The sequence below is a fragment of the Galeopterus variegatus genome, unplaced genomic scaffold, assembly GCF_000696425.1.
Source record: "Galeopterus variegatus unplaced genomic scaffold, G_variegatus-3.0.2 Scaffold990, whole genome shotgun sequence".
Lineage (NCBI taxonomy): Eukaryota > Metazoa > Chordata > Mammalia > Dermoptera > Cynocephalidae > Galeopterus > Galeopterus variegatus.
In genome coordinates this window covers 160,876-174,627 of record NW_007727101.1, presented here as the reverse complement: position 1 = coordinate 174,627, position 13,752 = coordinate 160,876, and the positions used below count along the sequence as shown (strand labels likewise).

Here is a 13,752-nt window from a genome sequence, read left to right as displayed (position 1 = left end):
ACACTGAGGGTTGCGATCTGTTGCCGGACACGGAAAAAGACAAAAAAAAAAAAAAAAGAAAATTGCCAGAGTTGGAAGAAACAAAGAATAATAATGCTATTATGATCTATTAAAATATCAAGTGGTCGGGCCGGCCCGTGGCTCACTCGGGAGAGTGCGGTGCTGATAACACCAAGGCCCCGGGTTCGGATCCCACATAGGGATGGCCGGTTCGCTCACTGGCTGAGCGTGGTGCTGACAATACCAAGTCAAGGGTTAAGATCCCCTTACCGGTCATCTTTTAAAAAAAAAAAAAAAAAAATCAAGTGGTCAAGCAAACAAAAATGCAGACCCAAAGCAGTGAGAAAAGTGGAGTGGAAAGACGCAGGCACGTTCTTCTCTGTTGGGACTCAAAGTGAGGAAGGTAGAAGAAAACAAACAGAAGAGCTGGGTTGGCTCCAGGATGGGTTCTAGATCTTGAACCAAATTAATGAGGACAGGAAAAGCCAGTCAGTGTCTTGTGAACTGACTCCACGGAAACCACTGCTTTGATCAGCAACACAAATGGACAGGTTTCTGAACAGGGCAAGTCTCTTGCTATTTGTTGCTCTTCAGAGATGGCTACAACAGGGTTTCATGTTTTTCAGACTCAGTTATATTCCATTAGTCATTCATGAACATATCAGGGTACATGGTGAGGATAGAAATTTTGTGAAACTTTTTAGTTATGTATGTATATGTAGGGTCAAAATGTCTTTCTCACTATAGTTGAAAGCCATAGATTTAGAGAGCTGGGAGGGCAAGGGTTCTCCCAGTCCCTAACTGCACTGAATGCCTCTTATTAATCATGGTAGAGCTAAAGTGAAAAAGAACCATACACCTCCATATCTACCAACAACATACCATGAGGAAACTCACACTGTTAATTAAAGCATATAATGTAAATATGGTATTGACAGTATAAAAATTAAAGGCTTATGAAAAATTCAAGAAAGGCCAAAGGACATACAAGTAGCATACAGATGGTTTCCTTAAAAGAGAAACTTTAATATACAGAATAAAATACAAGATTTTATTATTTTTCACTTTCCCCAAAATTTGCGGGCATGAATGCTTCTGAATCTGACCAATAAAGTTTATATTTTCATCCATTATTAGACTAACTGTATGATCAAGTCTGGCTTGATTATCATAAATCAGAGTTAAAAGAATTTACTTTGAAAATCTGTTGCTTTTATAGATGACGAATTTCCAATATTTTCTTAGCTAAGAGTTTACTCAACTTTAGCTTCAGAATCAGATTCAAAATAAGGTATCTTCCTTAAATAGCTGGTCATCATTTTAGAGTTAATCTAGGCAAATTATTTAATACTTTATTGAAGACCATACAAAACTTCCACAATAAATAATGAAAAGAGTATGCAAAATCATTAGCCTCTGTTTGCAATACAGAAAATACGTGTCAGTTCTGGACCAAAATAACGCCATTGAAATACAAAAAGTGATAGGGAAGAATTAAAACAGTTACAGTGACTGCTTTTGGTGGTCAGCTACAACAAACCAACAACCATCAGCTGTTTTGGAAAGTGAAGGTGGGTTTTAATTTGCAGATAAAGGATGTCTTCTGCAGTTTAAAAAAATATAAACTCTAAAAAAGCTTGTGAATCATATACAAAAGCAGCTGCTTGAGACCAAGGTTGAAACCAGAAATTGTGTTAGCACCACCAGCAAGCACAGGGTCCTCTGACTCTTCCACCCTCATATCTTGAGCAGAATGCAGACTTGAATGTTGTACACATCATTTACAGTTATAAAAACCGGCCTTGAGTACAGGGTTCCTGTAGGGTAATCTTAAGCCCTAAGAGGCACCAAGCGGTTACAAAGGCTAATGATCTGGATCACAAGTTCCGACGATATAATAAATCCCGTGTTGCCTTATCAACTTTTTGCTGGTAGTCCTCCAATTTGTCAAGTATTTTCTGGGACAGCTGTAAGAGAAAAGAAGGGAATCATTATTACAGAATAGCTCAAAGTTTGAAAAAGATTGAAGTTATTAATCACTTTGACTTCATCAACTAGACTCGACCTAATAAAGATGTTAGCCAGTCTGCTTTATTTAATCACTTTTCAGTAGAGGAGTCTGCTCTATGATTCTACTGAAAGAACTGGACTTCTCTGTTATATATAATACTCCAATCTTGTTTTCCTAGTGAATTTTCTAATTATGCAAATTGCACCAGTATTTTTTTTTTTTTGGTCCTTTTTGTGACCGGCTGCACCGCGCTCAGCCAGTGAGCGCATCGTACTGGCCATCCCTATATAGGATCTGAACCCGCGGCAGGAGCGCTACCGCGCTCCCAGCGCTGCACTCTCCTGAGTGCGCCACGGGCTCGGCCCGCACCAGTATTTTTAATAAAAGCACTACTAACTCTTCTCCCAGAACCAAAGAGGTTGCATCTGATTTAACTAGTCATTAGTTGCCAAGTGAAATAGAGAACCAATTTTTTAAAATTCTTTTATTTTATTTTATTTTTTTGGTGGCTGGCCAGTACCCATGACCTTGAGGTTATAAGGCTGTGCTCTAACCAACTTGGCTAAACAGCCAGCCCTGAGGACTACTATTTTAGATAGTTCTAATTATTTGTTAATATTTTATTTATCCTAAATTGATAGAACCAATTGGTAGGAACTAATTTTCATGGCTGTCTTCCTTTCTTCCTCTTGCCTAATACTTTGAAAAACAGTTTAGGAAGAGAAACACACAAAAGCACCAGGTGCATACACTGAATCATTAACAAGTTTAAAATCATGAGTTCTATTAAAAGGCTCATGGCTGGCTCTTCCTCTTGCCTAATACTTTGAAAAACAGTTTAGGAAGAGAAACACACAAAAGCACCAGGCGCATACACTGAATCATTAACAAGTTTAAAATCATGAGTTCTATTAAAAGGCTCATGGCTGGCCACTTAGCTCGGCTGGTTAGAGCACGGTGTTGATAACACCAAGGTCAAGGGTTCGGATGCCTGTACCAGTGAGCCACATAAGGAAGAAAAAAAAAAAGCTCAGGAAACTAACTGGTAAACAAATAAGCCATCACTACAATGACTGACTGAGCAAAGAAAACGCTAGCATTTTTTCTTTTTTTTTTTAAAAGATGGCTGGTAAGGGGATCTTAACCCTTGACTTGGTGTTGTCAGCACCGCGCTCTCCCACATGAGCTAACCGGCCATCCCTATATAGGGATCTGAACCCATGGCCTTGGTGTTATCAGCACCACACTCTCCCAAGTGAGCCACGGGCCAGCCCTTATTTTTTCTTTCAAGGCAAGCAGTAGCTAATATATGAGTCCTGGGAAATGTTGTCACATATACTGAGTTCACTCAGGATAGTGATAATTTATCATATTGTATTTCAAGTATGTTTACCTTATATGATCTGCCCTACTAAAGTCCTTTTAAGAATGGATTGCATGCCATTTGTCTCTGTATAATTAACACCTACAGAGTTCCTCATCAGGCTTTTTTGGCAAAGTTGCTTAGATCATTTTGCCTATTTGTAAACAGATTAGGGCAACATCTTAAGGGCAATAAATGGCTTTTGCCCTCCCTTTAATACTTGAGAAGTGAAGATTAAGCTGTAAGGTGTAACTGCTCATGCAGGGGCTTGCAGAAGACACCTCATGAAAGGGTTTACTTACTGCGATGTTGTGACTGTTGGCACTGTTCTCTCCCAGAGCTTGGAGAAGCTGGTCAATAGAGGAGTATGGGAGCCACACCATTGGGGCTGTTGCAGACAGTGGAAACTGAGAGGAAAATGTCTATTATTTGAAAAAAATCTAAAAAGTGTGCCATTTCTTTTGGGTAGTTGTTTTCATAGGACTCTATAACATAAAATGCTTCACTTACTATTTTTTCACAATAAGCGAAGTTGTGTGTATGCATGCATGTGCACACAACTGGGCCTCTGCCCCACTTTCTCTTTTCAGTTGGGGAACTTGTCCTTTTCTCAGTTAATTAAAAAATATTTTTATTATTTATTTTTTAAAATTTATTTTCTGGTTTATTGGATTTTGTGTCTTTTAAAAAATTAAATAATTATTATTATTTTTACATTCTAAGATGTTGTTGCAGAGCAGTGGTGGGGGTGAAAGGGCAGAGCTGGGGCCCTTGTCCCCGCAACCCCAGCTCAGGAGTCTGGGGTTTCCTGCTGCAGGGCAGTCATCCCTGGGTTGGATGTGGATAGTGTGGGGGCGGTGAGGGGAGATATATTTTTAAATTCATGTCATCTTTTATCTCAAAAGAGTCCTGAGGTCTATTAACCATAAACACACTCAGCAAAGCTCATCTCTAAATTGCCAATGAATGATGCTATTTCCATCTGAAATTGAATTTAGATTCAAATTATCTGGAAAGAAAAATTTGGAAAAGGAAAACTCAAAGTTCCACTCTAAAAGTTCCAAATACTACCTGACAGTTTAAGAGCTTGATTTTGTAGTTAATTAGACTTGGTTAGATCTGGCTCTCCTATTTACCATCTGTGAGCTTTGGCAACTTAACCTCTGAGCCTGTTTCCTCATAGGTTTAAAGAAAAAAAAAAAAAAAGAATTAAAACAATCCCTCATAAGGCTGCTATAAGGGTTAAATGAGAAAACTCTTATAGAGACTTAGCACAGTCCCTGCACACACAAAATACCATTTTATTTTTACTTACTTTTCTTCATCAAGTATTAACTAAAGCCACATTCTTTCGATGGAGAAATAAATGTACTCCCATTTTCTAAGCAGGAAACTAGATTCCTGGAGTGCCAATATTTAGTTGTATTACTACAAATAGTAAATATTAAACACACTAATACACAGTTTATTTTCAGATCGTCATCTTCCTTAGTGTGATAATATACTATTAAAAAGAAATACCTATGTATGCCTACCTCAATTCCAAAGTACTGATGTCCTTTTCCCAGTACGGCATCCACATATTCTGAGACCAAATCCACAGCTTCTTCTAAAAGGTCATAGTTCAAGTATAGACGAAGCAACTCAGCAGCATCAACCTTCTGTAAAAAGGTGGTGATTAAGAACATGACCTATTTCTATCTTAGCTGGGCACTGACCAAAGCATAGTGAGTGTCTGATGCCCTGGTATTTACATTTCTTAATATAAATATAAATGTGTGCCTTGTTTTACTCATCTATATTTTAGGATAAGAGGTGGATTCCCAAGAGCCCAGTTATCTCTAGACACATTGTGAGGCTCTGTTAAATGTCTTCCCTCCCCTGTTTTATGATCTCGGACATATTTTAACTTCCCTATACTTCAGTTTCCACGTTAGTGAAGTCAACAAACCTTTCCAGAAATGCTGAGTACTAAACATTAACTCTCAGAAATATATGAATGACAAATGAAAAATAAGCTAAAAGAATTCCCAGTTTTAGGTTTGTATTTGTATTTAACTTAGGGTGAAAGAAAAGTGAATATAGTCTCAATTTGGAAGAGCTCTATTAATTATTTTAAATATACTTTCTATATTCTAATTTGATCACAATATTACATTTACCATCTTAGCTGCTTCTCCATCTTCTAACTCAAAAAGATTCTTTCTTTCCTTATTCTAGAGCTCTATTAATTATTTTAAATATACTTTCTATATTCTAATTTGATCACAATATTACATTTGCCATCTTAGCTGCTTCTCCATCTTCTAACTCAAAAAGATTCTTTCTTTCCTTATTCTACGCAAGGTGGTTCTGATACTATAGTTCTCAAACTTAAGTGTGCATCAAAATCAAATCAGGAGCTTGTTAAAATGTAGATTCCTGGCTTCTAGCACCAGATAATTTGATTCTGTAAAGTCTGGGCTTGGGCCCAGGAATTTATATTTTGAAGAAGCTCATCACCCGAATAATGTGCACACAGTCCAAGAACCCAATTTTGACACCTGACTTGTATTTGAAAACTACTTCACCCACTCCTGTGGGTTTTTGAATAATGAATATTATTATATGAATAAGTGCATATAATTATTATAAATATAAACTCATTGTTCAGTGAGCACACAAGCAGGCATTAACTTAAGTACCTACCTGTAGAACTTTAAATCTAAATACCCAGTACTATGTGCAAAATGGAAGTTAAATTATTCTTAGTGTTTGCGGCTATGATTGAAAAGCTTCCCAAAGTATGTAAATCAGTTCCTGCTGTGGACTGATGAAACTGTGTCCCTAAAGTTCACATAGGAGAAGCTTCATTCTCACTGTAACTGTTGAGGGTGGGAAATCCTAATATGGTAATTGAAAGGTTGGGTGTTGAAGAGGTGATTAGATTGTATAAAACCATGCCATAGTGAGTGGATTAATAATGGTGGTGAGGGGTGTGGTTCGCTGGGCTTTAAAGAGGAGCACATGAGAGGTTAGTCTCTCTCTACTCTGCCATTTTCTGCCATGTGAGACTCCCAGTCACTGTCATCACCACCAAGACCCTCACCAGATGTGTCTTCTCTGCCATTTTCTGCCATGTGAGACTCCCAGTCACTGTCATCACCACCAAGACCCTCACCAAATGTGTCTTCTGGACTTTGGACTTCCTAGCCTCCGAAACTGTAAGCAATAAATTTCATTTTCTTACAAATTACCCAGTTCCAGGTATTTTGTTATAAGCAACAGAAATGGAGTAATACAGTCCCCATAAGTTATGACTCCATCATTTTCTTTTTAATCATCTCATGAAGTTATTCAGAATGATAAAGAGCAGGTTCTTACTCTCCACAAATTAAGATACCACTCACCTTGTAACTGTTTATAAGCCAATTAGGCAGAGGCACTCCATGAGACAAGAGTTTGTTGATTACACAGTGGTGATACAAGTTATTCTGGACTTTGTACTTTTCCAGGTAAGTCAGTAATAGTCGCCATGCTTCATCTGTAGCACTTGGAAAAAAGCAAAAAGGACTGAGTTTCAGATTCTTAATAGATATTTATAGTACCATTCAAAGCATATATTTACAAGGAAAAATCTTTAGAAATTCAGAACTGAATCAATAATATAGCTACATGGTAACTAATATTAAGGTCAATGTGATGGGGACAGTACTAGAAACGAGATGACTTTAAGTCTTATATATCCACTAACCATGTATTTATGTGACTACAATTATTTAACTTCTTTGTTTATGGGTTTCTAAAATAAGGAAACTGGGCCGGCCCGTGGCTCACTCGGGAGAGTGCGGTGCTGATAACACCAAGGCCCCGGGTTCGGATCCCATATAGGGATGGCCGGTTCGCTCACTGGCTGAGCGTGGTGCTGACAACACCAAGCCAAGGGTTAAGATCCCCTTACCGGTCATCTTTAAAAAATAAATAAATAAATAAATAATAATAAAATAAGGAAACTGACTCAGGTCACTGGTTCCCAAACCTGATTTAGCACTAGAATTATGTAGAAGTTCTGACTTAGAAGACTAGGGTAGTGTCTCATAATCTGCATTTTTTTTTTTTTTGTCTTTTTCTGTGTCCGGCAACGGATCGCAACCCTCAGTGTTGCCCCCGTACCGGACCGGGACCGGCAACGGGATCGCAACCCTCGGTGTTGCCCCCGCGGCTCGCTCAGGCGGTGAGCGGGAACCGGTCTGTATGTGGGATCCGAACCCTCAGCGGGAGCGCCGCCGCACTTCCCAAGCGGCGCACTAGCGCAGTGCGCCACCGGGCCGGCCCCATAATCTGCATTTTAATAAGTGATTCTGATGTGCTAATTTAGGGGCTGAAAACTAATGTCAGAGAACTTGCAAATTCTAAAATGCTACCATTCTAAAGTGCCAAATTGCATAATACAAATTGTAAATGGAATTCAGGAATGAAAGTTTACTGAGGGTTAGGGTTGTTAGAGAAGGAAAGAAGAAACTGAAGTGCATTCAGGTAGACACTAATTGGGTGCACTAGGGAAGTATATGGAGAGAGGATATCTGAAGAAGTATGGTAGATGGGGGGAGGGGGTGACAGACTGCTAAGGAGTTGTCCTCAGAGACAAGCTCTAAGAGAACACTGTGATGACAAGTATGCAGTATTGGCTCCATAGAAGGAATGGGGGGAAAAGGAACATCACACTCTGAAATCAAGTAAATATAGACTTTTGCCTGTAAGAGTACCTTTTCTTGATGAAAAAGTACAGTAAATGTTTGAGGAGGGAGATATAGAGGAGAAGACATTTCACAGGCTAAGACATCTTGGTTTGGACAATAAATGACATAACTCTGTAGCTTCTACGAAAACTTAGCCCAAAAAAGAAAGAAAAAAGTAAAATGATTTGTGTAGGACAATTTAATCAAAGAAAGAGACCTACAGCTTTGAGACACATAAACCCACCCAGGACTGAATGAACACTAGGGCTATACCTAGACTCCTTAGTAGTGATGACAGATGAGAGCTGGTTGGCTGCTAGCCAGGCCCAGGCTTCTGTTTGTGCTGCCTCTCCTCCAAACTGCAATTTGATGCATCTGCAATGAAAATGGTTCCACACCAGTCAACTCACTGCTGAAATGCACCCCTTTATTCTGCTACCAGAACTAGAGAGATAAGATGACAACTTTAGCTTTAGTCTATGTATTGCTGAATTTACTACTGAAGTACTGGCTCTTCTGTCTCCTCAAAGCCACACAACTGGATGACCCAGTTGGCCATCAATAAGTGTTAAGAGACATGGGCTGGCTGGTTAGCTCAATTGGTTAAGAGTGTGGTGCTGATAGCACTAAGGTCCAGGGTTTGATTCCTGTACCAGTCAGCTGAAAAAAGAAAGAAAGAATTTTTAATAATGTTGAGAGGGGCCAATAGATGTCCTAAAGGACCAGAGAGAGTATATGCCTTGTCTAAACTGGACACCATTACTTAACTCAGGTTATCTGCTCTTTTGATTGTTCAAGAAGCTATAAATTAAGATTTTTATTTTTTAAAAGTAAAATCACAAGCCACTAAAAAGAAATTTTAATTGTTGCCTGTATTAAACAAAATGCTTCTTTAAATCATAAATGGGGCCGGCCCATGGCTCACTTGGGAGAGTGCGGTGCTGATAACACCAAGGCCACGGGTTCGGATCCCATATAGGGATGGCCAGTTGGCTCACTGGCTGAGCGTGGTGCTGACAACACCAAGCCAAGGGTTGAGATCCCCTTACTGGTCATCTTTAAAAAAAAAAAAAAAAAAAAATCATAAATGGCTTATAGGCTACTGGCTTGTGACTACTGCTTCACACTAAGCAATAGGATAATATCTTTGCATTAGAAAATTTAGACTATAAAAAGATACTTTTATACATACTTGAAAGCAAGCCCTTCAAAGACTGGTGTTAAAGGAAGCTTAAAAGTCTGACACAGTGATATGGCAGTGTCAAAGAGACCAGCCTGAACCAAGAGAGTGACCATCTCCTCTGCTGATGAGCTTCCTGTGGAAATGGAAAAAGACTATTTAGTGCACCCAAGGGTACATGCAATTGAGAGTAAAGACTTTGCTTTGTTGATGAATATCTCAGAGTACCACTCGCATGCTTTATACCTATCTAGCATATTATGTCCACTGCTTAACCCTAAAATGTGCTAATGGTAGTGACAGGTTAGAGGCTTTAACTGCTGAGGTCTTACCTGCAACTGCAACTGCTGATGGATCATGCTGAGCCAAAGTGAGGCGGATGCGAGCCAAGGAGCACTCTTTCTCCAGATCTTCCAGTTCTAGGATTTCAATTTGCCGATTTGCTATGAACCAAGGAAAAATATTTTCAAATCCCAAAGTACAATGGAAGTGTCTATCAGACTAACTCAACCAGTCAACTTCCACTAAACATTAAGTAAGATTCAATTTAATTTCCAAAGGCATGAAGAAAGGGAGAAAACGGGACTCCATAAAAGCTAACAAAAATTAACATTGTGCATCACATATACAGCTGAGTCAAATAAAAGTACTCTAATAACAACAGCTACAGTCGAGGAGGTGCTTACAAGGTACTTTACATGCAATTTCATTTAACTCTTACAACTGTGAAATACTGTCATGTCTATCAGTGGGAAAGGAACATGCCCAAGATAAAGAGAGGCAGAATTAAAACCAAGTGTATCCAAATCTAGGCAGTCTAGGTTCTTTATGGGAAGTTATCATGCCTCCCTGGTAATATCAAAGGAATCTGATGAAATTTGGTATTCAGTTGACTTAAACATAACATGCAACAAAAACACACTGTCTTTTTTAAGTATTTTCATTTCTCATACTGCCATACAGTATTTTCAAAGGGCTACCAGACAGCCTCTAGCAGATTACAATGTCGAAAATTTTAAAAAATTTACAATGTTTATTTACAATAACTACTGTCTATATTATATATAAGTGCTATATCTGTAACTACTATATATAATACATATAACTATATATCTTGGGTTTTTTTGTGTGTGTGCAGCTGGCCAGTTCAGGAATCAGAACCTGTGACTCTGCTGTTATAAGGCTATACTCTAACTATATATCACTATCTATCTAACTACTGTCATATAACAATATAACTACTGTCCAGCAAAGAATCAGCATGAGACCCCTGACTCACTTGGGGCAGCTGCGCATTCTCCATCATGAGTCCTCTTAGGGGATGCTCCAGGGCGATCATACTGATAAGACAAAACAAGTGATATGACTGTGAAAATTAGTATTTTGAAATCATTAACTGTGACTGAGAGCTTTCATGTTTAAATTCTCTCAATAGAAATTATTTTTATTTCAACCAGCACAGCTTTTCTTACAAAGGTACTGTAACTATCAGGCAAAGAAATGGAGTTGTTTGCCAAGTTAGTTCACTTAATTATAACATTTTACTGTGTCCAAGGACATGGACTTAACCACCATATAAAACACTTGGCTTTCCTTGGTTCTGGAGTTATATTCTCCACCCATAACCCTGAGCAACAGCCTAGTAAATGCAGGAACTGTACAGCAGAAGTAGCTGGGCATATGTGATGCATAAGCATGATGGGAAAAACTCAAAGTGCATTTCCTTTAAAGTAACAACCATAGATTGGATTAACAAATAAAATAAAATAAAAGCAGGTATCATTTATTGAGCACTTTTTGCAGGCCAGGTACTGTCATTGTTCTAAGCAATCTACTTGAATTATCTCATTTGATACCCAAACAATCCTATAAGGTAGATATTATCATCCCTATTTTATGCAAGAGAATCACTAACCATCAAAAAATGTTAAGTAACTTGTCTGAAGTCAGTCTATTCTGACTAACTCCAAAACCACTCTGTAATAATTCTGAACTTAGGAACTAAAGGGGTAGTAATACATAACAACTGAATTGTTGCAAAAAAGTTTAAGTTCACAAATATCCTAGTAGACATTTTAAATGAAGTAATAATTTTGAAAGAACCAAATCAAACAAAGGATCCCAAAATCCCAGGAAAGAAAGTTTTCGTACCACAGCACCAGATGCTGGCTGTACAATCCACGCATATTCTGGACGAATAAGTCGTAAACAATTAATAGCAGCCAGGTAACAGTTGCCTTGCTTCTCAAGTCCCCGGAGAGTTCGAACCTCTCTGCCAAGACGCATTCCGTATTCAAACATCACTGTACCAGCTAAGAGGCAATAATAAATTAGATATTAGAATTTCAAAAATGTGTTTCTTTAGAGATACACGGAGAGTATTTGTTACACTTCAAATACTAAAGTTTAAAACAAAATTGAGTTTAACTTAAAAGCACACCAAAAAATCATGTGTTGGTGAGGATATGGAGAAATTGAAACTCTTGTGCACTGTTGCTGGGAACATAAAATTGTGCAGCAGCTCAGGGAAAATAGTATGGTGGTTCCTCCAAAAACTAAAAATACAATTACCATATGATCCAGCAATTCCACTTCTTGGTATAAACCCAAAAGAATTGAAAGCAGGGTCGCAACGAGATATTTGTACACCCACATTCATAGCAGCATTATTCACAATCGGAAAAGATGGAAGCAATCCAAGCATCTACCCACGGATGGATAAACAATGTGGTATATAAATACAATGGAATACTATTCAGACTTAAAAAGGAAGGAAATTTTGATACATGCAACTACATGGATGAAGCTTGAAGACATTATGCTAAGTGAAATAAGCTAGTCACAAAAAGACAGATACTACATGATTTCAGTAGCCAAATTCATAGAGATGAAAAGTAGAATGGTGGTTGCCAGGGATTGGGGGCTGGTGGGAAAAGTCAGTTGTTGCTTAATGGGTACAGAGTTTCAGTTTTGCAGGAGGACGAGAGTTCTGGAGATTGGCTAAACAACATTGTGAATGTACTTAACACCACTGAACTGTGTACTTAAAAATGATTAAGATGGTAAAGTTTATGTAATATATTTTTTACCACAATAAAAAAAATAATGGAAAATGTGATTTTTTACTTTTAGATACCATCATCACTTGGTTCCAGGACACGCCATGGATATAAAATTCATGGATGCTCAAGTCCCTTATATAAAATGGTATAGTATTTGCATATAATTTATGTACATCCTCCTGTATACTTTAACTCATCTGTAGATTACTTAATACAATGTAAATGCTATTAGTCTAATACCTAATACAATGCAAATGCTACGTAAATAGTTGTCATACTATATTATCTTAAAATTTTGTATTATTATTATTATTATTTTTTCTTTTTGTCTTTTTTACTGACCGGCAACGGGATCACAACCCTCGGTGTTGCGCCCGCACCGCGCTCAGCCAGTGAGTGGGAACCGGTCTCCACATGGGATCCGAACCCTCGGCGGGAGCGCCTCTGCGCTCCTAAGCGGCGCACTCTCCAGTGTGCCACCGGGCCGGCCCAAAATTTTGTATTATTTTTTATTGTTGTATTCTTAATTTTTATTGTGCCTCTCCCCCCCAAATATTTTCGATTAGCAGTTGGTTGAATCATAGACATGAAACCTGTGGCTATGGAGGGCCGACTGTACTACAGACCCATGCCAAGTGCAGAAGACTAGCTTAGAGAGCTAGTCTCAGCCATATTGTCACCTATCCCTACCCAGGATTCTGAGACCAAGAAATGTTTGGATGTTCTGCTCAAGAACACAGGTTCATATTTTTATAATATTTTATTTATTTCACATCAGATGGTTAATGTGCCGATGTTATAACAAGGTTTACAGAGAGACACATCTCACACAATAGCATGAAAACCCAATCACAATGCTTATGAACCACAAAAGAATCTTTTATAATACTGTAGTTGTATAGGTTGAATGGGATAAAAAATACACTGTTCTGGGATAGCATGGGACTAGAGAAACTAATCAGCATTAAAAATTCAATTTTCGGGCCAGCCCCGTGACGCACTCGGGAGAGGGCGGTGCTGGGAGCGCAGCAACGCTCCCGCCACGGGTTCGGATCCTATATGGGACTGGCCAGTGCACTCACGGGCTGAGCACGGTGCAGGCGACACCACACCAAGGGTTGTGATCCCCTTACCGGTCACGAAAAAGACAAAAAAAAAAAAAAAAAAAAATCAATTTTCAAATAAAACTGTTTTTCATTTCAACAAATATTTTTTGAGCACCTGTACTACGTTAGACATGGTGTTAGAAGCACAGCCTTGCTCCAGTAGACCTAAACATTATTAATCTTGCTAAACTGGTCCTAATCAGGTAGAATGTTATTGTGAAAGCAGACGATAAGAGACCTTTAATAGTCTATACTTCCCTTCCTGTATGACCCAAGAAAATAAACAATATGCAAACGTTTTACTATTAGGAA

General features: G+C 38.5%; 1 protein-coding gene across 1 annotated transcript in view; it reads right to left on the bottom strand.

Annotated features, from left to right (window-relative positions):
* Window positions 1-1,002: 1,002 nt before the first annotated feature.
* NUP160 (nucleoporin 160kDa) overlaps window positions 1,003-13,752 on the bottom strand; it is a 49,726-nt gene continuing 36,976 nt past the window's right edge. Inside the window, exons 26-34 of the mRNA XM_008574041.1 lie at window positions 11,424-11,584; window positions 10,552-10,612; window positions 9,605-9,715; window positions 9,285-9,408; window positions 8,366-8,467; window positions 6,764-6,905; window positions 4,910-5,035; window positions 3,677-3,781; window positions 1,003-1,967 (exon numbers count right to left, since the gene is read on the bottom strand). Of these exons, the coding sequence (XP_008572263.1) occupies window positions 1,878-1,967; window positions 3,677-3,781; window positions 4,910-5,035; window positions 6,764-6,905; window positions 8,366-8,467; window positions 9,285-9,408; window positions 9,605-9,715; window positions 10,552-10,612; window positions 11,424-11,584 (1,022 nt within the window). The 3' untranslated portion in view covers window positions 1,003-1,877. The remainder of the gene's footprint in view (window positions 1,968-3,676; window positions 3,782-4,909; window positions 5,036-6,763; window positions 6,906-8,365; window positions 8,468-9,284; window positions 9,409-9,604; window positions 9,716-10,551; window positions 10,613-11,423; window positions 11,585-13,752) is intronic.